Source organism: Propithecus coquereli, unplaced genomic scaffold (genome assembly GCF_000956105.1).
Source record: "Propithecus coquereli isolate 6110/MARCELLA unplaced genomic scaffold, Pcoq_1.0 Scaffold68, whole genome shotgun sequence".
In the NCBI taxonomy this organism is placed as follows: Eukaryota; Metazoa; Chordata; class Mammalia; order Primates; family Indriidae; genus Propithecus; species Propithecus coquereli.
Genome location: NW_012152840.1, coordinates 8,208,638 through 8,230,961, shown reverse-complemented (window position 1 = coordinate 8,230,961; position 22,324 = coordinate 8,208,638). Strand labels below are relative to the sequence as shown.

Below are 22,324 nucleotides of genomic sequence, written 5' to 3'. Positions count from 1 at the left end.
GTATGACTGGTGTCTTTATAAGAAGAGGGAGATTTGGACACAGACATGCAGAGAGAAGAATGCCATCGCAGGCATCTCATGGGAAGACAGACATGCAGAGGGGGCGGGAGAGTGACAATGGAGGCAGAAATTGGAATGATGGAGCTGCGAGCGAAGGACCGCCAGAGCTGCAGGTAGCAAAGAAGAGGCAAGGAAGGATTCTCCCCTGTAGGTTTCAGAGGGAGCAGTTCTTAAATCTTGATTTCACACTTTCAGCCTCCAGAATGGTGGATGTGAGCCAACTGGTTTGGGGTGCTTTGTTATGGCAGCCCCAGGAAGCAAATACAATACTCAGTAAATGCTTGTGGAATGTGCAGGTGTCTTTGTGTGCAAAAGGATCGTCGTGACCCAGCATTCAGACTTTGATAGTCCAGCCCCTTTTGCTTCTTGCTTTCTGCTGACCATCTCCCTTACGGACCACCCCATTTGGATCATTGATGGATTTTGTGCTCCTTTATTATAAAAACCTTTGCTTGTTGTAGGAAAAAGTTTTTACATGTACTGCATTGAACAGAGTTAAAATTTTTGCCATAAAGTGTTTGTGTGTCTCTAAGTAGCAGCAGCAGCAGCAGCAGCAGCGGCAGCAGCGGCAGCAGCAGCGAGTGACTGACTGTATTACTTTTAGCAATGGTTGATTCCTGGTTCTGGCAGGAAACACGAGAGGCTGTTGCTCTCTTCTCTCCTTTCCTTTCAGCTGGCAAGAAACAGAACCTAATCAAAGTGGCTTTAAAAATGAGGAAATGCATGCTCTTGCAGAATGGGAGTGCCAGGCCCAGAGGAAGAGCAGGCTCATGGTGGCAGCTAAGAGAGGTCACTGGGGACTCAGGCCCTTTCTGTCTTCTGTCCCCAGGATGACCGTCACCCTAAGGTGTCCCCATGGCCATAAAGATGGCTGACAGCAGCTGGGCAGCCTGCTTCCTTGTTATGGCCTGTGGGGCTCTAAATACCAGGAGAACTTCCCCCAGAGGCCTCCCCGGCACCCTTCTCTCCATGTCTTTTCCCAAACCAGCCACTGCCAGAGGGGCTGGAGTTAGCTTTGTGGGCCCAGCCTAACCATCTGAAGGTGAATGGGTGCTGGAGAGTCAACCACATGCCCTTCTATACCCTCCAGATTCCTAACTTACCCTTTTTTGGCTGGCAGAATAATAGCAGCCCAGAGATGTCCATGTCCTAATTCCCAGAACCTGTGACCATGTTACTATACATGGCAAAAGGGGACTCCACAGGTGTGGTTCCATTAAGGGTCTTGACACAGGTTATCCTGGATGATCCAGGTGGGTTCTTACAAGAAGGAGGCAGGAGAATCAGAGCCAGAGAGAAATGGAAGGACAGAAGCAGAGGCCACTGAGGAGAAAAGATGCTGCGCCTCTGGCTTTGAGGATGAAGGAAGGGGCCACGAGCCAAGGTATGCAGGCAGCTGCTAAGAGCTGGAAAGGGCAAGGAAACAGATCCTCCCCAGAGCCTCCAGCAGGAATGCAGCCCTGCCAGTGCCTTGGTCTTAGCTTGGTGAAACTGCTTTTGGACTTCTGACTTTCAGAAATGTAAGATAATAAATAATAAATTTGTGTTATTTTAAGCCACTATGGTTGTGGTACTTCAGCACCAATAGGAAACTAAGACAGCATTGTTTCTCTAGGCTACCTTGACTCTATATAGACCTTTTCTAAGATGAAGCATCTTATATTTATTTTGAATCTTTTATCTGTACATATAGAAGATGTGTTAATATTTATGGATTAAACAGAAGACAAACCCAGTCTCTGCTCCCATCTCCAGGTAGTGCCAGCCTGGTCATCTGCTCTCAAAATGGCAAATGTTGGTTCCTTCATTCAACACTAGTGCTGGCTGCCCGGAATACAGAAGTAAGAATTTTCCTTACTCACAAGCTGCTGAGTGTGCCTCAGCCAGCCATTCGATTCCATAAATATTCTCATTGTCAAATTAGAGCTCTTCCAGATGTCGGCTCTGTCTTTGTAGCTCAAGCCAGTTTCCTCTGAAGCTTATTCAAACCTGCTGATTTTTTTTTAAAATTCTAGCAAGGGTTAGGGAGAGCAGAAGATGTTTAAGCACTTTCACAGATAGGTCTATTTTTAGGGTGCCCCATGTTGCCGAGATCAGCAATAATTCTGGCCAAGTCCCGGGGTCCACAGAGAATGTCATCTGCCTCCTGCCCTCGTGCCAGGTGGACAGAGACACTGCTGTTTGGAAGTTTTCTTTGTGGTTCTTTATTTCCTCTCCACTATAGGGCTTCCTGTTCTGCAGAGGCACAGTGGTGGAGCAGATGCATTATGTTTAGAAACTTCTAGTTATTGTACCATAGTTCAGCCATTTCTGAGAAGCCTTGGGCTTTCCTGGGGGTGGTAAACGACCAGTGGCAATCTGTAGAAAATATCTGGGAAGGCAACAGAAATAATGGGGCAGAGAAATGGAGTGGGGGAACTGACCTTTGAGGTGACCCTTTCCAACCTCATACTACTGTCTTGAGGAAATCTAGGCGTAGGTTATCCACGAAGCAGCTCACCATCCCTGAGCTCTTTGCAATAGCTGAGCAAGGATGGAGCTCAATCCCTGGGGTAGCAATTAGGCAGTTCTAGGTTCAGGAACCAAAATTTGAGAGCTGGCTGTAAAGTGCTCACACCCATAGGAGTGTGTGGACAGGCAGGTTTGGCGTAGTGTTCCTTCTAGGCCCTCATCTCTGCCGCTTGCCATCTCCCTCTGTAATAAGCGCCATATAGCTGAGTGGATAAATGCATAGACTGGAGATTCGGCTGGGTTTGAGTTCCACTTACCAGCAGTGTAACCTCGGGCAAATTACCCGAGGCACTTCTGTCTGTGCAATGGGGATGATCACAGTACCGACGTCTGGGAGTGCTGTGAGGATGAAACGGGTTAACCTGTGCGGAGTACTAACACCGGTGCCCTGCGCGTCCTAAGCACTGTACAAGTTGCTCGTCTTTCCATGACCTTAAGCATTGCTCTCCAGCATTTTAAATGACTGCTTGCTGTTCTGTTCCACTGCATGGCTGTTCCATGGTTGATTGAACCAGAGCCCTATAATGGGATTTTGTTTCTGGTTTTCCAATGTTGTAAACAACACTTTGATGACTACCCTCATAGGTAATGATTTGCTCTCATCTTTAATTATTTCCCCAGGTTAAATTTCTAGGATTAGAATTGCTGGGTCAAACAGGGTGCATATTTTGAAGGCTTTTCTTGATAGATGCTACTAAATTCTCCTCCAGGAAAGTACTAGTTTACACTCCTACCAGCAGTGAATGAGTGTGCCAGTTTCCTTATGTGGCCAGGTTATTAACTTTTAATCAAATGAAGGCCCAGGAAAAATAGGAGATATTTCCCTAAGGATGAAGCGTTCTTCGTTCTTGCTTATAAGCAATAAAAGCTCAAGAGAACTTGGAGAGAGCCCAGAAGGCGAGTGGAAAGTGTGAAAACAGCACCCTCTACTGGCTCTCCCTGGTGGAGCGGTATGAGCCATGCTAGATGGTGATGCTGAGATGGTCACAGTATCTATCCCCCTACCCTTGGGGTGCAGGTGTCAGGAGCCAAAGGGCAACATTTTTAAAAGACTTCCAACCATTTAAAAAGTCAGACTCTGGTAACATTTAGTTCTTTATTAGGTTCTTTTGCAGCATTGGTTCTCAACAGTGGGTGATTTTGCCTCCCAGGGAACACTTGGTACTATCAGGAGACATTCTTGGGTGTCACAAATCTGGGGCAAGGGCTAGGGAGCCTGCTATTGAATTCCAGTGGGTGGAGGCCCAGGATGCTGCCAAACATTCTACAAGTCACAGGACAGCCCAACAGCAAAGACTTCTCAGCCCAGGGAGTCAATAGTGTTAAGGTTGAGAAACCCTGTTTTAGAGCAATGGAAAAATCGTCCTGAGAAGGTTTCTCTTTTCAGACTAAAATAAAATACAAAAATATTAATATATATAAAGTGCCGTGATTATTATTTGGATGTAGAAACATGTGGCTTTTGCAGAATAAAATGGGAAACAGGTGGAAATGAAACAACAACTGGGCATTTCTAGAAGAGAAGGCAGAGGAAAACACAACCCATAACAATGTCACAAGTACTAATATGAGGGAATTTTTTTTCTGCTAACTTGACTTGGTTAAACCTGCCACACATTCCAGTGCCTTTCCCTGAAGGCCTTGTCTGTTCAAAATAGTGCTTTATTTGACACTTTCCCCCAATGTCACAAGCACCAGTGTTTTCATAACATTTATAACTGTACCTTCCAGTGTTCAGTGAGGAATTACCATCTGTGGTTACAATTTGCTCCCCCCACCATGCTCCAGCAAATGCTGATTCAAGCATTGTTTCCAAAAAGAGGAAGGAAGAGAAGAAATTCAAAAATAATCTTAGAGAAGGGTGTGTCTGAAGGGAAAACTCTGATGAGAATTCTGGGAAAATCAAACTATGCTGCAACTTGCTTTGACATTTGCTGAGCTTAAAGACTTCTTTCACTGGTGTTACCCAAACCTGTTTTTAAAGTCTTCTATTGGCCAGGCATGGTGGTTCATGCCTGTAATCCTAGCACTTTGGGAGGCTGAGGTGGGAGGATTGCATGAGGTCAGGAGTTCAAGATCAGCCTGAGCAACATAGCAAGACCCTGTCTCTAGCGAAAAAAAAAAAAAAAAAAGCTGGACATGGTGTTGCAGACCTATAGTCCTAGCTACTCAGGAGGCTGAGGTGGGAGGATCACTTGAGCCCAGGAGTTTGAGGTTGCAGTGAGCTACGATCATGCCACTGCCCTCATGTCCAGGCAACAAAGTGAGACCTTTTGTCCAAAAAAAAAAGCTCTTCTATTATTTCATTTTGCTTTAGCCTTGCTTTTCTCTCAATTACTCGCATTCTAGAATGTGTGCCTTGATATAATTAGCTAGAGTGGTCTCCTTAGCTATTCTAAATAATGTTAAGAGGATTATTTTGTCAGAGGTGAGGAAAAAAATCCCTGCAACTTTTCCCTACACATCAGATACTATTTGGGTCATCTTTCATAAGAAGTATTTTTCAGACTATAGGTCATGACTAGTGGGTTGTAAAGTCAATTTCTGGACCACAACCAGCATTACACACAAAAAAAAATCAGATAGAATAGAAAATATCAATGAGTATTGTATATAGTAAGAGTAACCTGAGTTTTGGTGACGTACAGATATGTCACTGTACATGTATGTATTTATGTGTGTGTACACATGTGTGTATGGTGAGCAGTTTTAAAAGGCAGTGGCTTAGGTTTTACAACATGGTGAGATCTGAGTTGTTTCTAAAACTCTCTAAAGATCTTGGTGATTCCTACTTGTCTCCCGTCCCTCAACTTTGCCTCTGTTGCTTTTTCAGGTGGTACCAGGGAGATCGGATCTGCTCTCACCAGGATGTGCATGAGGCATAGAAGCATAGAAGCCAAGCTGAGGCAGTTTTCGAGGTGAGGAGCATGTTTCACCGCGGTCTCCAGCGCCCTTGCCAAGTTCAGGTTAAGGAAGCAGCGATACTCAGTGTAACCCGCCTTGAGCAGCCCTAGTGTCCCCACAGTATTGAAATCCCACGGCCTGTCTTTTTTCTGGCTCTGTTCATTCATGGATTGAGTATGTGTTGGGCACCCGCTGCATTCCAGGCACTGGTCTAGGCACTCGGGATGCAGCAGAGAACCGGACAGCCACCTCCTTGGCCTCATGGAGCCTATGCTCTCCTTCGGATCTTCTCTGTGCGCCTGCGTGGGTCTCTCCTCACCTTCCAGCAGTATGAGGAGCTGGTGCATCCCACTGAGGCCTCCTGGGCCCCACCACCCCACAGGAGCCTCTTAGAAAGAGAGGCTGCAGGATTAGAGGGTGATACGTGCCATGCTGTCCTATTCCCCAGGCCCTGGGTGCTTCCTCTAGACCCACCAAGAGGGCTGTGGCAGCTCGTAGAACCCTCCACACTGCCAGCTTCCTGTCAGCCCACCAGGCACACAGAATGGGGGAGGAACAGCAGTGGCTGGTTCCAGGATTTAGAGTCGCCAGTGTTCAAATGAAAATGGACCTTCTTTCCCGAGCAGATCAACATGTATTCATCAGTTTCATGCAGTTCCATTTGGGAGACTGCACAAAATGAAGGGGTGAACCCGGAGATCCCTTTGCCCCTCAGTGATCTAGGGGTGGGCAGTGTAGCTTGAGAATTTCCGAGGTCTCTCCTTTCTTCTGTTTCTCCAGGCTGTGCATGATTAGTGCACATTTATGACTTAGAATTCTGCGTGCACATCAGAACCTCGTAGGTCTTTTTGAAAAATAGTAATGCCGGGGCCCCGCTCACAAAGTCTCCACACTCCACCTGGGGTAAGGCCCAGGTGTCTTTGCCTTTCGGTGGTTCCTATTGTGCAGGCAGAGGCGTGACCCTCGTGGTTCTGCAACTTGGTTTGTTACCACAGGCACCCTCTTAGTCACACTGACAGCTTCTCGACAGTCACTGAAAAGCCTTCTGAGAACAAGGCTGCTGCAAAGCTGGGGGCTTTAGATAGGAACGTTGGCTTGTTAGCTGCCTTTTCTTGCTTCGGGTAATTGGGATTTAGGTTTGTTTTGATGACCACATGGAAAGCTCGACAACAGAATGTATCTGTTTAATTTCTCCTTTTCTTTCCCATTTGGTAAAAGTGCTTTAATTGATTGTCTGATAAACCCACTTCAAGAACAGATGGAAGAATGGAAGAAAGTGGCCAACCAGCTGGATAAAGACCACGCGAAAGGTAGTCACTCTCTGGGAAGTGCTGTGGGAAGGTGCCGGCTGCTGCGTGGCGCCTCTGCTGGGTTTACTGGTTCACCCGCACAGCCAAGGGCCCACTCGGTCCCCGCTTCTCCTGTAGGCACTTCCACGTCAGGATGAGGACGACAAAGTGATGTCGTTGCAGGACTGAGTGCTGTTTCTTTGGCATGAGCCGTCACTCAGCAGCGGATCACTCAGTGCCATTAATTGTATTCAGCTGAATTAAAAGGGAACTGTAATGACAGGTTTAAATGCCAAACATTCATACATAAGGCATTTCAGCATATTTTGAAAACATACCAGCCTACCCTGGTGTCCTGCCCAGAACTGGCCGTTCTCTTTGTGTATTGTCTTGAGTAGGTGAGACAAGTCTTTGTGAACTGGTTTAGTTAGTTCTCAGGGACCTTGATGGTTGGTATGAGAAGAACTAGATGTAACCTGCGGAGGAAAAAGCACCAATGCTCTCAAGTGAGTGCTTTGTGTTCCCTTTGCATAGGCTGACGAGACTGTTTGGTAAGAAGTTCTCATCCCCTGTTCAGGTCATTCTGATGTTTCTTACATACTAGGTGCTGTGGGGGCTACAGAAAGATGGGTGTGGTATCTACTAATACAGGAATAAACTGACACTGTTACAAAGCAAAGTAAAATAAAGGCTACAGTGAAGACCCAACCAGATGCTCTGGGAATGTGAATGGACCACGTGCTGTGGCTTCAGAAACGGGCCTCTTTCTTACCCTGGAGATAGATGGGTTATTCTGCCTGCTCTGGGCTATATCATGAAAACTATTTCATGTCTCCAGAAGCTGTCAGTGGCCACCGGAGAGTTTGTATGTTCATTCAAATCTCTGATCCCTTCCCTCACTTCTGCACCTCCAGCTACTGAGTACTTTGCTCCATGCCTGTGCTCTCTCTGGGGCCACAAAAATAAATAAGTTGATCTTGCTTTTTGGTGCCTGCCCTTTAATATTTGTTAACCACAGATAATAGGCTCCTGTAGTTGTGTCTTCAGTGTTATTGGAAATCAGTCTTATGTAGAACTTCAGTCAACCACTTTAATAAAAGAACTGGGAATGGTGATAACTTATGTTCAGGTTCAGAAGTAGGGGTCTAATAACGAAATATTTAGCAATTTTATTGAAAAGTTAATATAAAATCTTTTGTTCCTCCTACCTTAACTTGAAATTAGGGAGAGAGGCAAATTCAAAGGATTGACTGCCCTGTATTTATCAGGTCATGCGTTGTCTTCTCTTATGTTCACTGGATTTATCCATTTGTACTTTTCATTTGATAAAAGAAAATAGAAACATTTGAATTTTTTTTCAGTGGGGAAAGAGTTGATAGTTTACATTTGGCTCAATTAACTTATTAGTTCATTTTTTTTTTTATTAAATGTTACCATTTGATAGTGCAGCAAAGCTGATTTTATAGCAAGGACTTCAAAATTGGATGTGTAAAGCTTTTTATAAGAGTGGTGCTGAGCCCGCGGGGAGAAAGCAGCAGGTCTTGCAGACGGCCCTGCTCGATCTCTACTCGTCCGATAAAACAAAGGTCCCTTGATTTTAATGGAAAATTCCGCCCTCCCTCCCATCCCAAGTGCACACAGAGGAACATTTCTCAGTTTTTTCCTTAGGTCTCATCTGCAGAGACTAAGACAGAGCCTATGTCTGAATTGAATTTAGACATCTTCTCAGGCCCTGCACACCTGCTAAGTGGCCTCTCACTGGTCAGAGGCCCAGAGGTCATGAGGGTACAGAGCCCCTGGCCCCAGCCTGTGTGACAAAGCCCGTCCTTCATCTTTTTAAGTCAGCTTTAACTGAGTGAGCATGTGCCAGGTGGCAGCCACACGTGACCCCCCCGGCTAGAATGCAGGATGTGCGGTGAGAGAGATAGGGTGCCCCAGGAGTCACGGGTAGAGGAGCACACGTTTGGTTGAGGACTTAGAAAACGAGGTGCTGTTCGCAGGGATCCTAATGGATGGACATGGTTTCGTCACACTGAATTTGGGGCAGTGGGAGGTGTCCTAGCCAGAGGGAAAACCACGCAGAGAGGCGGGGAAGATGGGGGAATGGCCGGAAAAGAGCAGAAAGCTGCCCTTAGTGCACTTCAGGCCTTCCTGCAAAGGCTTTGTGTGCCAACGTGGGGGAGTCTGGGAATTGGCAGTGGGAGTGGTGGCCGGGATGCGGCATGTGGTTTTGAACAGGGAAGTGACATGAACAGAGCTGTGCTTTAGGAAAACCATTCTGGCCACGGATTGTTTATGCCGTCCACAAGCGTGTCTCTGTGCCTTACGTGCCAGGCTTTGTGTCGGACTCCGGGGACAGAGTGGTCCAGACAGACATGACCCCATCCTCATGGAGCCAAAGCGTGAGGGTGCTGGTGGCATGACAAGGACAGAGGAGACATCGCGCCATGTTTCCCACGGCCTGCGGTAGATGGAAAGGAGAGAAAGCATGCGGGTAGAGCGGAGGGGGAGAAACCGCAGAGAGAGGGGGGATTGGCTGAAGGCAATTGCAAGAGCGTCTCAGTGAGTGCTCTGACAGGCTTAGGGCCAACGGAAGGGAGGCACCAGGGCTGCTGCAAGGTCGAGGTAAAACGTACAGCATTGGCAATGAATCGACCGTGAGGGCAGCAAAGGAGAGAAGTGTCAGAGGCAACTGTCATCTCAGGTGTCTGTGTCTGGACCCGGTGATGCCCGCACAGGAATGGGAAGTGTGGGCACGGGCTGGTGGGGGAGAGGGAGTGGCTGGCAGGGGACGCAGTGCTCGTGGGCTGTCCCCCTTGGTGTCCACAGTGTCTGGCTGCAGGATTGATGGCGAAAGTGAGGCAGCTGCGGCTTGCCCAGTTTTCCCCATGTGATCCAGTTTCTCCTGCTGTGGTCTGAGACGTTCTTTTCTGAATTGTAACATCTGGCCAGCATCTTCCCCACATGGGGTTCTTTTCTGAGCCAAGTCCTATGGATTTGGGCCTTAGAGTAGTAGATAATATTGAAAATATTTCCTGATATTTGAGCTGAGAAATTGTGGAATTTTTTTGTTTGTTTTCATTAAAATAATCCCACGTGAAGTCTTTTCTCAAAGCTGGCATGAATGAATATGATAGAGAAAGACCACAGTGTGTTTTGCTGTTTTTCATGTTAATAGCCTCTTGGTTGTAAAATGTCATTGTGAGATTTTTATCATTTCATATTCCAATAAACCCATTTACTGCTTGTCACAGTTTATGCTTTTTCTGTGATGAAGGTAATGGCTGTTTCTAAAATATTTTCTGTGGAGCAAAATGGTAAAATTATTTAATATTCTACTTTCTCTTAGAATATAAAAAAGCCCGCCAAGAGATAAAAAAGAAGTCCTCAGATACGCTGAAACTGCAGAAGAAAGCAAAAAAAGGTAACTCCTAAAATTCTGCTAGTGATATTGTTCTTAATACTTTGAGGAAAAAATGAATGTGTGCCTGATTTGTCTTTGAAGCAGAAGGTTTTGAATTTGTGTATTTCCTTATGTCTGAAGGACATAGAGAACAGATAGAAGCTAATAGAACCTATCTGAGTTAAAGTTTTCAAAGTGCAGAATATGCATTCAGTCACAGCCCTTGCAAAGTAGAACTTGACTTGTTCCTTCCCCCACCTTTGTCTTCCAAGTTTGACAGTTTTTCCATGCCTATTGTGCTTTGTAATGAAACCTATAAATTTCTTGGAAGCCTTCGGATAATGCAGAAAAGCCTTTATGCAAATGTTCTATAGTAATTATTATAGAAATTATGTTGCTTTCTCCTCCAACTTTCACAGGCTATAATCTCTGAAACCCTTTATTAAGTCTTGTGAGGATGTTAGAAATGGCTTCAGGGGGAACCGGGAGTCATTGCTATATCGGGGGAGTTCCATGGCATTGATGAAGGCAGAGCTCGATTATTCACTGCTAGGAAAACCAGGCTGGTGCAAGACACCCCTCCTCCTCATTATCATCAGTCACAAACCAATGAACTGCCAGATCCTTGTCCCACCTTTGTTCCTCCAGAAGGGACTGGGAGTTTGAAGAGAAAAATCTAGCCACATCCACTTTGCAAGTATTCATAACATTTCACTAATACCTAAAATGTAGGGACTCTGTCTTGAGCTGGAAGAGGCGACATCCCTTCCAGACTGTTCTTCTTGTTCCCAGGTGTTTTAATCTGCTGCTTCACAACTGATAAAATGGGCTTTTCCCATCAGGCTGCTCTGCGGGTCATGTTTAGCATTAATTTGGGACAGCAACCTTTTCAGGTAGAGATCCCCCAAACCAACTTTTTCTTTCCTAAATGAGCAGTTCTCGTTTAGAATTAAAAGCAAATATGTTTGGAGAGACGGAATGGTGGAGGGCAGTGTAGGGGGTGGGGTGATGATAGGACAAAATTTTTAAGCTTCGACATTTCTGAAAAATGCCCCCCCGCAATTCTCACAAAAACCATAAGGCCATCTCAAGCTAAAGGCCACAGAATTTTCACCCACAATCAGATTTTCTGTCCTTGTTGGCCCCAGCAGTTTCTTTTGGATGCGTTTTTTTTGGTCTGGTGTTTCTCCAATTTATATTCTATCTAACTAGGGCACCTGGGAGCTAGTGTTTAACAAGTAATAGGGTTTGTGGCCAGTAACATTTTAGTAAATCTAGAGGTAAATGTTTATAAATGAAATTGCTACCATATTCCATCCAACCTGAGGCCCCACGAGGAACAGACTGGTCAGAATTTGGTGCTAACCTCTACCTAATTGACAATTTGGCAGCTTTGAGATAGGAGGGATTAATGGGCTTAGAGAGATGGTCCAGGGAAAATGCTTGGGCTTGGAAAAGGTTTGGGAGTTTGGTGAAAAGAATGAGGTAAGAAAAAGTAGCTATTTTGCCTCGGCTCCCCCAGAGTTCTCTTTTCAGAAGCCTTAAGTTCTTGGCTACGGTGATGATCCTTTTATCTAAATTCTGCAAGGAGGCTGAAACAGTCCTTGTCTGTCACTCAAAGTCCCTGGCGTTGTCCAATTAGTAGAATTGGGACCTCTGGGTGAAGCCCGATAGGCTGATTGCAGTGCAACATAAAAGGAAGCTTCTGGCAACTAGCTCTGCCCAGCACCGGCTCAGGCTGCCTACAGGGTAACGAGCTCCCCCATCAAGGCTGGATGGGAAGATTTGGAACCCGCAGGATGCTGGACTGCATGTGGCAGAAAGAGATATTCTGGTCCTGGGGCTTGGGAATAATTGGCATTTAGTTGTTAGGTTTCTTGGGGCACCTGGGTCTGAGGGCTGAGAGAATGGAAGCTGTGATCGAGGGTTTCTGAAGCATCTGTCTGTCTTCCCAGCCCCAACCTCATACCGGCAGTCCCAGGCACTGTGTCCTTTACAGACGGTGTACTTATGCCTCCAAGATCAGCCAGATCAGTAGTGTTCTGGAGATTTTCTAGTTATTTCAAGATACAACCAGAAAACCATTTTTATTTCTGTCCTTTACAAAAAATTTTTTCTAAAATATAAGTGTGTTTTTTGACCAGGTGCTCATATTTATATATTTCTGGGGTAACTGTGGCCTTCTAGAAGGTACCAGAGTCATCATTCTGACTGGACTCTCATTATAGAGTGCTCTCCTGGAAGGCATATGGCCTGAGAATGGACTGAAACCACCACGATTTAAGGGCCAGAAGAAATCTGGTTATTTGAGGCTTTCATTTGTTTGGGGGTCTGGTTAGTTGAAGTTCCCCTTTCAGCTAAAAAACCTCTTGAGGCATCTGTTTCATCTCGTTCAAGTGGCAAAGCCCTGGACTCCTGGCTTAAAAGGGTGTTAGTATGTTTCTTCTGAGATTTACACCACGTATTAGGGTGGATGAAGGCTTTGGATACATTTTTTCGTGTCCTGATAAAACTGAATCTGATTTATGCAGCCAGATAATCACTTCCTTTTTAATACATTTTTAGATTATCAAGCAGCTTTCTGCCATGCCTGTTACAAAAACTGTGATCTTGATCTAAAAATTCTTCCGACTCTCCTTTTCAAAATTCCAAATGCCTTTGTGCATATGGCCATGGTTTTAGCACTGTCCTAGAGACATGGGCAGGCACATACAGGGTGTGATTTTTGTGAGCAACTCATTTACCTTACTTCTTACTCTGCAAGTATCACTTTTGATCACATTCTTTGATTCTGTTTTTACTATAAAGAAAGGTCATTTGTAATCTAAAGGTATTTAAATATTTTCATCAACAAAACTTTTAATGGTTGGCTTCTTACCAGGTTTTATCTCAAAGTCATTATAAAGCAACTTGGCATATGCAGCAGCTATGGGTGAATGTGCCTGTTTTTCTGGAAGGGAGGCTTGTTGGATGGCTTCGAGGAGTAAACTCGAGGCAGGGAGTTGGGGGCTGGAGAGACAGTCCCCCCCCACCCCACTCAGAGAAGTTCTGGCTAGGGCACAGGGTCAAGGGCGCAGAGTCAAGGGCAGGGCTCAGAGCCAGTCTTGCCACCAGGGGGAGGGACAGAGGCGGCAGGATGCTGGGGAAACGGTGTGGAGCTGACCCAGTAGCCCCAGGCTCTGAATGGGGTGTCTGCCCTCTTCCTGCGGCATAACGTCAGCTCGTTGGTGTTGGGGTCCTGGAGCTGACCGTGTGCCAACTGGGGAAGGAAGAGAGGATCAGAAATGAGAGACGTTTTACATCATTTTACCTACCTTTGCCACCTTACTGTGCGAATTCAACAGCCTTCTCATTTAACTAACTCCCATATTGTTATTAATTTAAGTGGAAAATAAGGCAGAGCCTTCTGTTTCTATCTGTAACTACTAAAGGTTTATCAGGGATTTTTTTTTATAATAATGGCTAGCATTTATTAGGTGCTTATCATGGCCATTGTTCCTCCTACTACCATTATGTCATTAAATCTAAGACATCTCTGGCTGCCCAGGCTGGTCTTGAGCTCCTGGGTCCAGGCGATCCTCTTGCCTTAGCCTCCTGAGTAGCTGGATTACAGGTTCATGCCACTGCACCCAGCAGGGACTGAGAGTGAGGAATTTGACATTATGTTAACCATCGAGCTGACATTTCAATAGCGAATCTGTCATTTTTCACTAGAGGCTGCAAAACCAATGTTAAAAACGTCATATACAGACTCACAGAGTTCTACGCTAGCATAGTATTTGCTGTTATACTAAAATTTTAAGTTCTTTAACTTGTTTTCATTCTCACCCCATCTAAACTTTGTTTCCTAGGATTTCCTAGATATTTTTCAAGTTATGATAAATTATACTTGAAAGGTTTTCTTGTTAAAGCATCTGAATGAGCTTCTTCTGGGTGTATATTCTTCATCTCTCTTTAAAAAAAAATCCTTGCTATATCCTCTAGGGGAGATAACTAGAAAGATTTCTATTTAGATGAGAAGAAAAGAATGTTAGTAAGGCAGGAGAGGGGAACTTGGATGTCCAGCTCGTGGTGAATGTGGGTTTAATCAGCCCTAATATAAAATTTGGTGGCGAGCCACGGACGGTTTAACGCTGGAAACAAAGGTAAGATTGCTGCTGCTCGAATACCGGTTTGACTTTATTATTTTCCTTTTTGTGTCAATTGTGTATCCTGCACTTTCTCACCGTGCGCCACCCCCGCCAGTGGACGCTCTCGGTAAGTCTACCATCCCGATCTCTGGTGGCTGGTCACGGTGTGGTCCTTGCTGTGGGCTTTCCGTGGTTGTCCAGACCTATGCTAGTTGCCCAAGTTTTCCTGCCAGCTCAGAACTACCAATTGTGCCTACTTAATTTCCCATAACTTTAAGAAAATCGTGTGTGCGTGTGTTTTAATCATTTTCTTTCTTGGATGTTTGGCCATTTAAAGTGTTAGCACGACATTCTGAGAGCCTTTGCATCACCATAATTCAATAGTAGACTCATGGAAAAAAGAAATACAGAGTGATTTAAACCATCCTTTCCATAGGAAATAAATATTTATACATACATATATGTCTGAGTATATATGTATGTGTGTATTTATGCCACAAGCAAAACATACAGAGTTATGCACTGTAAAATAATTTTCAAATTGGATTTAGTTGTATTGAGCTTGCAAAACATCTTTATCTTTGTTCCCCGGACCATATAGTTCTTTCAAAACCAATAATTCATTTTTTAAAAAATCAGAAGTATTTCTTATTTCATTAGAGTTTGTGAAATGTTTCATTTCAAAGATATCAGATCTTCAAATTCAACACTCAGAATGATTCTTCTTGATTGACTGTTGAGACTCACTCTGTGGGTAATCATGCTACTAAAACTTCAAGTCGCTTTTGGAGTCTTGTTGCTGTCCCTCTGTCGCGGGAGGTCTGTCTGTGAGGTGTCCGTGTGGTTTATCTCGCCTGAGTGTGCCCAAGTGTGCTCAGAGCTTTCTACTACTGAACAGCTCTAAACAGGTTTTTGAATTGGATTCTGTCATCCACAACAGGCCTAATGCACCTAGGTCTGCCTTGATGGGTGGGGCTGGGATGTTCAGATGTGGGGGAAACACAGTTCTGCCTCTACTTCCCCTCATGGTGACATTGGGCTAGTCATTCCTCAACTTTAAATATGATGATCCTTTCCAGTTCTCATATTGTGATTATGAAACAGCTTGAAGAGTTTCTAGTAAACGTTTGGAAGGAAGGTAAGACATAGCCACTTTTTGGCTTATTGCAAAAAAATTCACATAACAAAATGTATCATTTTAACCGTATTGAAGTATGCATTTCAGTGACTTTTAGTACATTCACAGTGTTGTGCAACCATCACCACTATTATAATTTCAGAACATTTTTGTCTTCCCCAGAAGACACTTCTGGGGAAGTGTCATTAAGCAGTCACTCGCTGTTCCCGCCCCACCCCCACCCCCAATCCCCCAGTGCCTGACAACTGCTCATCTGCTTTCTGTCTCTGGATTTACCTGTTCTGGACATTTTATATAAATGGAATCATATAATATGTGGTCTTTTGAGGACACAGTCTCTTGACTCTTGAGTTTTATTGGAACCTTTACTGAGAGCCTGGCATGAGTCAGTCCGTGGAATAAATGGGGCATTTTATTTGTTTGAAATGATGGGAATTAGGTTTGCAATGAATGAAGAAACCATATAGCCTCTTGCCTTTGTGACTTCTAAAGAGTCTGCTTATGTTTTTTAACAAATTTTTTTATAGATGTGGGATCTCACTGTGTTATCCAGGCTAGTCTCAAACTCCTGGCCTCAAGCAATCCTCCTTCCTCGGCCTCCCAAAGTGCTGGGATTATAGGCGTGAGCCACTGCACCCATCCAGATTCTGCTTATCTTTCAAAGAGAAATTTCGGCAGCCCCTTTTCATTTTTTCTTCTGCAGGGGCTCGTTCATAGGGCTAAGCCACAGTGAATTTGGGCATAAAGACATAAGCAAAACTATATGGTTTGAAGCTCTCATAATCTTTACTATATATATGTATGTGTGTGTATATATATATATAGTAATATATGTATATTATATGTATATATATAAAGAAATAAAAAGGGGGAGAGAAATAATTCTTTAATTATTTTTAAAAATTGTCTCATGCAATTGTAGGGCCTGGCGAGTTCAAAATTTGTAGGGCAGACTGGCAGGCTGGAGACCCAGGGAATAGTTGATGTTGCAAGTCTTTAGTGTCATAATTTTTTTTTTTTTTTTTTTTGAGACAGAGTCTCACTGTGTTGCCCTGGCTAGAGTGCCATGGCATCATCCTAGCTCACAGCAACCTCAAACTCCTGGGCTCAAGCAATCCTTCTGCTTCAGCCTCCCGAGTAGCTGGGACTACAGGCATGCGCCACCATGCCTGGCTAATATTTTCTATATATTTTTAGTTGTCCAATTAATTTCTTTCTATTTTTAGTAGAGATGGGGTCTCACTCTTGCCCAGGCTGGTTTCGAACTCCTGAGCTCAAACAATCCACCCGCCTCGGCCTCCCAGAGAGCTAGGATTACAGGCGTGAGCCACCGCGCCTGGCCATAGTGTCATAATTTTTTAAAACAAGTTTTAAATCATTTTTGTACAGATCGAGTATCCCTTATCTGAAATGCTTGTGACCGGAAGCGTTTTGGATTTTGGAATATTTGCATATACATAATGAGCTGTCTTGAGGATGGGATTCAATTCTAAGCATGGAATTCATTTATGTTTCATATTTACACATAGCTTGAAGGTAATTTTGTACAGTATTTTTAATAATTTTGTGCACGAAACAAAAGTCGAGACTGCATTTTGACTGCGGCCCATCACCTGAGGTCAGATGTGGAATTTTTCACTTGCAGTGTCATGTCGGTGCTCAGAAAGTTTTAGATCTTGGATTATGTTGGATTTCAGATTTTTGGATTATGGATGCTCAACCTGTACTTGGAAATCTATATTTTAAAAACGTCTCATGATGGTTAAAATGTTCTGGTTTAACAAGAGGGAAAAAAATATATACACATGGAACTCTCCTTTGGTCTGGTTAGAACTATTTACCTTGAACCCAGGTCCCTGCACAAGCAATGGCTAGGGACCTCCAAAACAGAAGGAATTTACAACTCAATAAAAATGTATGGAGCCTGGGGGCGCTAAACTGTTCCCATAAGGAACTTAGACTCTCCCAAACTAATTAGTTTAATCTGGTGTGCTCAGTGCTGTGATGAATATTAATATAAGCAAAAGGTGTAGCACTGGGGCAAAGAGGAAGCAACCCAGCCAAGCTTGGGGGTGGGGTAGTGAGGATGGGGAGGATGAAAAGGAGAGAGCTGGTGGAGAATGGGCAGGGGGTGTTCAAGGCAGAGGGGACAACATGTGCTGAGACATGGCTGTCACTATTTGGGAGTGCTAGAAACAATGGTGAAGGGTAGGTAGACATGTCACAGAGGGGTGCCCTGAGGGGCAGTCTGTGTGTGATACCCCAGGGACAACCTTGAGGTAAGGTACTGGGTCCCACCAAGGATGGACTCTATTCATAGAAAACAACAGTGACGCCCCACTACTCAGCCCTTTGTCTCCTTGGCAACACCCCCCAGGACCTGCCTCTAGAATGGTTCTATCACTGGGCCTCAGTTCTGATCAGACCCCAAGGTGGACTGAACTTCTCCCTATGTCATCCTTCCTTTCTTGGAAAAAGCCTGTGAAATGTTGAGTGCTTTCCACCTTGAGCGGGGGTTGCTAGCCATACCCGGCATATGTGCATATCCGTGCCATTGTTTCTTCTGCATTTACAAAACCGGCAGAAACCACTTTCAGAAGGGCCCTGAAACCTGCATTCAATGGATCGTCCGCCCTGCCTCAGTGGTAAAAATTGAGTGTGTCTTGGTTCCCTCCAACCACCAGTCCCCTTTGATTTCTGAAAAGGGACGGTATGGGAGCCCTCATCCCCGGGAAGTCAGCATAGTGAGGAGGAAGAAACCAGGAGCAGGATGGTTCCAGCAGGTTCTCCGAGGCTATGCCCAGCGCTGGGAAGGCTGATAGGGAAATGCAAAACAAGGGCGCAGCCAGATCCTTCCATCTGCATGGAAGCTAGGGTGGCAGAATTTTATCTTTTAGACCTAGTGTGACAGTCAGAAAGCTGTCTCTGACCTGAATCCGTGAAGACCTTTGAATTTAACCCAGAAAGCCCCTGCAAAGGGATGTTGCATTTCAGATGAATGCACACAGTCCTCAGAGGCTGCGGTATTTGTTAGATGTATTTCACAGCTGCAGATTCTGGGTAAAAACAAGTGAAACAGATCCACCGTCGGCCCGGAGCTGTGAACTCTCTTCCTTTGCACAGCTAGTCTTCACTAAAGCCCCACGAGACACAGCTCATCGAGTGCCTTGCCTGTGACTCTGGTCTCCAAATGCCCGAAGTGTCCGTGTGCAGGACGAGACCGTTGTCAAGGTGCAGTGCACCCGGCTTTCCTGTGGCTGCATTCAGAGGCCAGGGGAGAGGTATTTACACCGTCGGGGCACGGCAGGAGCTGAGTGCTTCTCAGTGTTAATTTCGACTAAATGCAAAATAGCAGAGAATTAAAAGGACAGCTTGCTTGAAATATCGATTCCTTGTATCTTATGGTTTTCATCTCCCTGGAGAACACTAAATGGACGGTGCGGAGCGTGACCAAACGGCAGGGTGAGAAGCAGTTGCTGCCTATCTTGAGTTGCAACCCGTAAGCCATTCACGGTTCACACAGGACTAATCGATTCACTCTGGGGCCGTTCTTCCATTCATAAGCATTCTCCGTGACTACTGCGATGAGTCCGCCAAGCAAGCCAGCCTTCTTTCGTTAGTTCATTCACTCATTCATTCATTCAGGACATAGGTATGAAATGCCTCCTCTGTGCTGGACTCTGTTAGCTGCCAAGGAGGTGAAAGTCGCCTCCACCCTTAGCTTGTCCCCAGGATGGCGAATGCATTTATGTTCTAACATCAATTCTGTGACCTCAGCTAGGTGTCCTAAAATCCAGTTCAATTCTGACACTACCTGGAGTTAGCGCAGACCCCACGAGGTAAGGGCTCAGTCCCACAAGACTGCCCCTACTTAGTCACCAGCCACAAGTGGGGCCTCAGGCTCCCCACGTTTCTGCTCAACCGACCACAAATGTGAGGTTTCCTATGACCGCTCCCCTCAAGTTCGTCAATTACTGGAGGACTCACAGAACACAGGAAAGCACTTTACCCTCATGATGACTGGCTTAGATGAAGAGTGCAGATCATAGCCTTGTTTACCACGTTAGAGACTCGACTTTCAGGACTCTGCTGAAGCCCTTAAAGACTTCTTGGCTTCTAGATAATTCCACTGTGAGAGTGTGTATTTGGATTAGAGTGTGGCTGCACTGGAGACCCAGTTCGCAAGTGGCTGTTGTCCAGGTGAGAGATGATGATGGCTGGGGTTCAGGGACGTGGCCACAGGATGCAGAGAGAGAGAGAGATGGATCCAAGAGCTATTTAGGAGAGATGTAAGTAAAAGAAGAAGTCAAGGTGATGGCGAGTTTCTGGATCAGGAAATGAGGTGGTGGATGGTAGACAATTTCTTTAACCACAAAGGAGGAACCATTTTGAATTGTGAGGATTCTCTATCTGAGACACTGCAGGTGGTGAGCCACAGGTCAGCGTGGGACGTTTTCTGGTTGTTTTCTGTCTTTTCTTGTCCTTTGCTCTGATGAACAGCTGATTGCCCAGGGACTAGTGAAGACTCTTGGTGATGAAACTCCCACGTTTAATGAAAGAATTATGGGATCTTTTGCATTTCCTTACATCAAAGAGGACCTTGAACTGAAAGCTTCTTAAAAACCCACCCTACCCTGCCTACTTATCCCTGCTAAGGTGCTCAGTGTCAGAAGGACAACTTCAGAGACGCTGCTGCAGCAGCTGATAGCACCTGACGCCTACTGAGTGCTCCGCCCGCGCCAGGCATTGTTCTGAACACTTCGCGGGGACCCATTCGTTTTCTCCCATGTCAACCATGTGAGCCAGGTATTTACACCTCCCAGGTAAAGAGAAACTGCGGCACAGTTGGTCGAAAAATAATAAGAAATTGAGTTTGTTTGAGAGATTTTGAGGCTAAAGGCCTTCAGTCTTAACTGATCACATCCATCTTTCTTTTGATTTCTGGTTGTTTTTCCTTTGGGGAAATGAATCAAAAACTGCTGTACGGTATTAAGAGTAGAAGATGACCTATGAAGGGATAACAGGGCAGCCTCCTTTTGGTGCGAAAAGGGAATTTGTCATTCCAAATTCTAATCTCCAGCATCACCTTGCATGTCCGTTTTAGTATTTATATTCCGTATTTCAATATTTATAGCCCATATTTCATTTGACTCTAGGATGCCATCAATCGTTAGATGCACCATTATCTCCCAGACTGCTAAAAAAGAAAAAAATAACTGCCCATCGAACTGTATAACACACTTGATTGTAAGACACATGCTCATTTGTGAGGTGTAAAAGTTGGGGAAAAGTCACCATCTTAGAATGAATTAAAGTATTTGTGTGTGTGTGTGTCAGGGTCAGATAGAAGTCATTTTGCAGAATTCTAATAACTTCCCCATACGTCAATCCCATAAGAAAAAAATGGCTTTGGATGGTTTGGACTCCTGATGGCAGGCTTGGCCCAGTGCGTTCCGGGCTTGTTCTTTCCCCGTTGGAAAGCCCCCTGCCTGAGAACGGCTCCTGGCTTGGTCACCGTGTAGGGTGTGGAGTGTGTTTGAAGAGGCTGGGCTGGTACAGATAATGCTAATCTCACTTGACTGGCTTTTTGATCTGCTGTTCAGCTCCTGGCAGCTTGTTCCCAGCATTTGTGTCTGCTGTGCGCTGGAAGCATAAAGAACGTGTGCTTCTGAATGAGAGAGATCTGGGCTGGATTCTAGCTGTGCCTGTGACTAGCTTGGAGTAATTGTGGCCCTGTGTAAGCCACTTTGCCTTCTGCAGTCTCAGTTTCCCCATCTATCAGAAGGGGTATTAATTCTTGCCTTGAATATTTATGCAAAGATTAAGGAAAATAAAATGTAAACATTGGGAAGTTGATAGGGGATCTTCATTTCATTCCAGAAAGCTTTGTAAACTCTCCATACTTAATTAAAACAAAATTCCTTCATCCTTTAGGAGTGCTGCTTTGGCCCATGGCATGATGCCCGTGTATCGTGCTTTGCCCCAGGAATGTTTTCTGCAAAGAGAATAATCACGATTTCCCCTGGGGGAGGAGGGTAACAGGTTCTTGGCTGTTGTTCATCAGAATTCCCCAGCATGAATATGCCAAAACTTGGAAATTGGCAGTGGCAAAAAAAATTCTCAAGACTGAGGAGGATACCTTAGATTTTACAGAAAAAGCCAAAAGCAATTCTTTGCTTAAGAATTTTGTCTGGGAAGCCCATCTATGGCACCCCCTTCCCTTCTCCTTTTGGCGGCTTGATGTTCCTGGAATTTGCTAGTTATGAAGTGTTAGGCCAATTAAGGGCATGCTGCTTGAGGCCAGTGAGCAAACTCGGGTCAAGTTGTTATATCAGAGCCTCCTTCGTTTGCAAACATTTGCACATTCACTGTCATCCGGGCACATGTGCTGAGTGAGAAGACATGGAACTGAGCAAAAGCACTCGTGGGTTCTGCCCTCGTGGGGCTGCGTGATCAGTAAAAGAGACTGATGTCAATCAAATAACTAGAGAAATAAAGATGAAATTCAGACTGGGGGAGTGCTATGAAGGATAAATATAAGGAACTTCTGAGATCAAGTAAGAGAATCCCAATCTGGGGAGAGGGTTCAAGGAGGGCTTCCCTGAAGGATGCAGAATTAAGCCAGACCTGCAGGATGAACCGGCGTTAGGCACGGAGAGGAGGAGAGTGTATGTGAAGATGGGATGGTGCCCAGACCCCAGGGGATGAAAGGGAACGGGAGAAAGGGAGGGGAAGATGGCCCAAGACGGCTGAGGCTGTGAGATGTACAGGTGTGACCCTGAATGCCTTGCAGGGCAGGCCATGTTAAGGACATTAGGCTTTTCTTGGGAGCAATGGGAGGTATTGAAAAGGAGTGACAGTGTTTGCATTTTTTTTTTTTTTTTTTTTT

At 45.1% G+C, this 22,324-nt stretch overlaps 1 protein-coding gene across 11 annotated transcripts in view; it reads left to right on the top strand.

Annotated features, from left to right (window-relative positions):
• The window catches only part of MTSS1 (metastasis suppressor 1), a 155,645-nt gene that overhangs the window by 113,302 nt on the left and 20,019 nt on the right, over positions 1–22,324 (top strand). For 7 of the 11 annotated variants that reach the window (XM_012660831.1, XM_012660838.1, XM_012660830.1 and 4 more), the window contains 4 exons: positions 5,405–5,489; positions 6,694–6,785; positions 10,114–10,188; positions 14,413–14,424. In XM_012660831.1, the coding sequence (XP_012516285.1) occupies positions 5,405–5,489; positions 6,694–6,785; positions 10,114–10,188; positions 14,413–14,424 (264 nt within the window). Of the gene's footprint in view, positions 1–1,845; positions 1,902–5,404; positions 5,490–6,693; positions 6,786–10,113; positions 10,189–14,412; positions 14,425–15,377; positions 15,436–22,324 lie in introns of those variants that run through there. The other 4 variants (XM_012660833.1, XM_012660829.1, XM_012660834.1 and 1 more) reach the window with 3 other exon arrangements.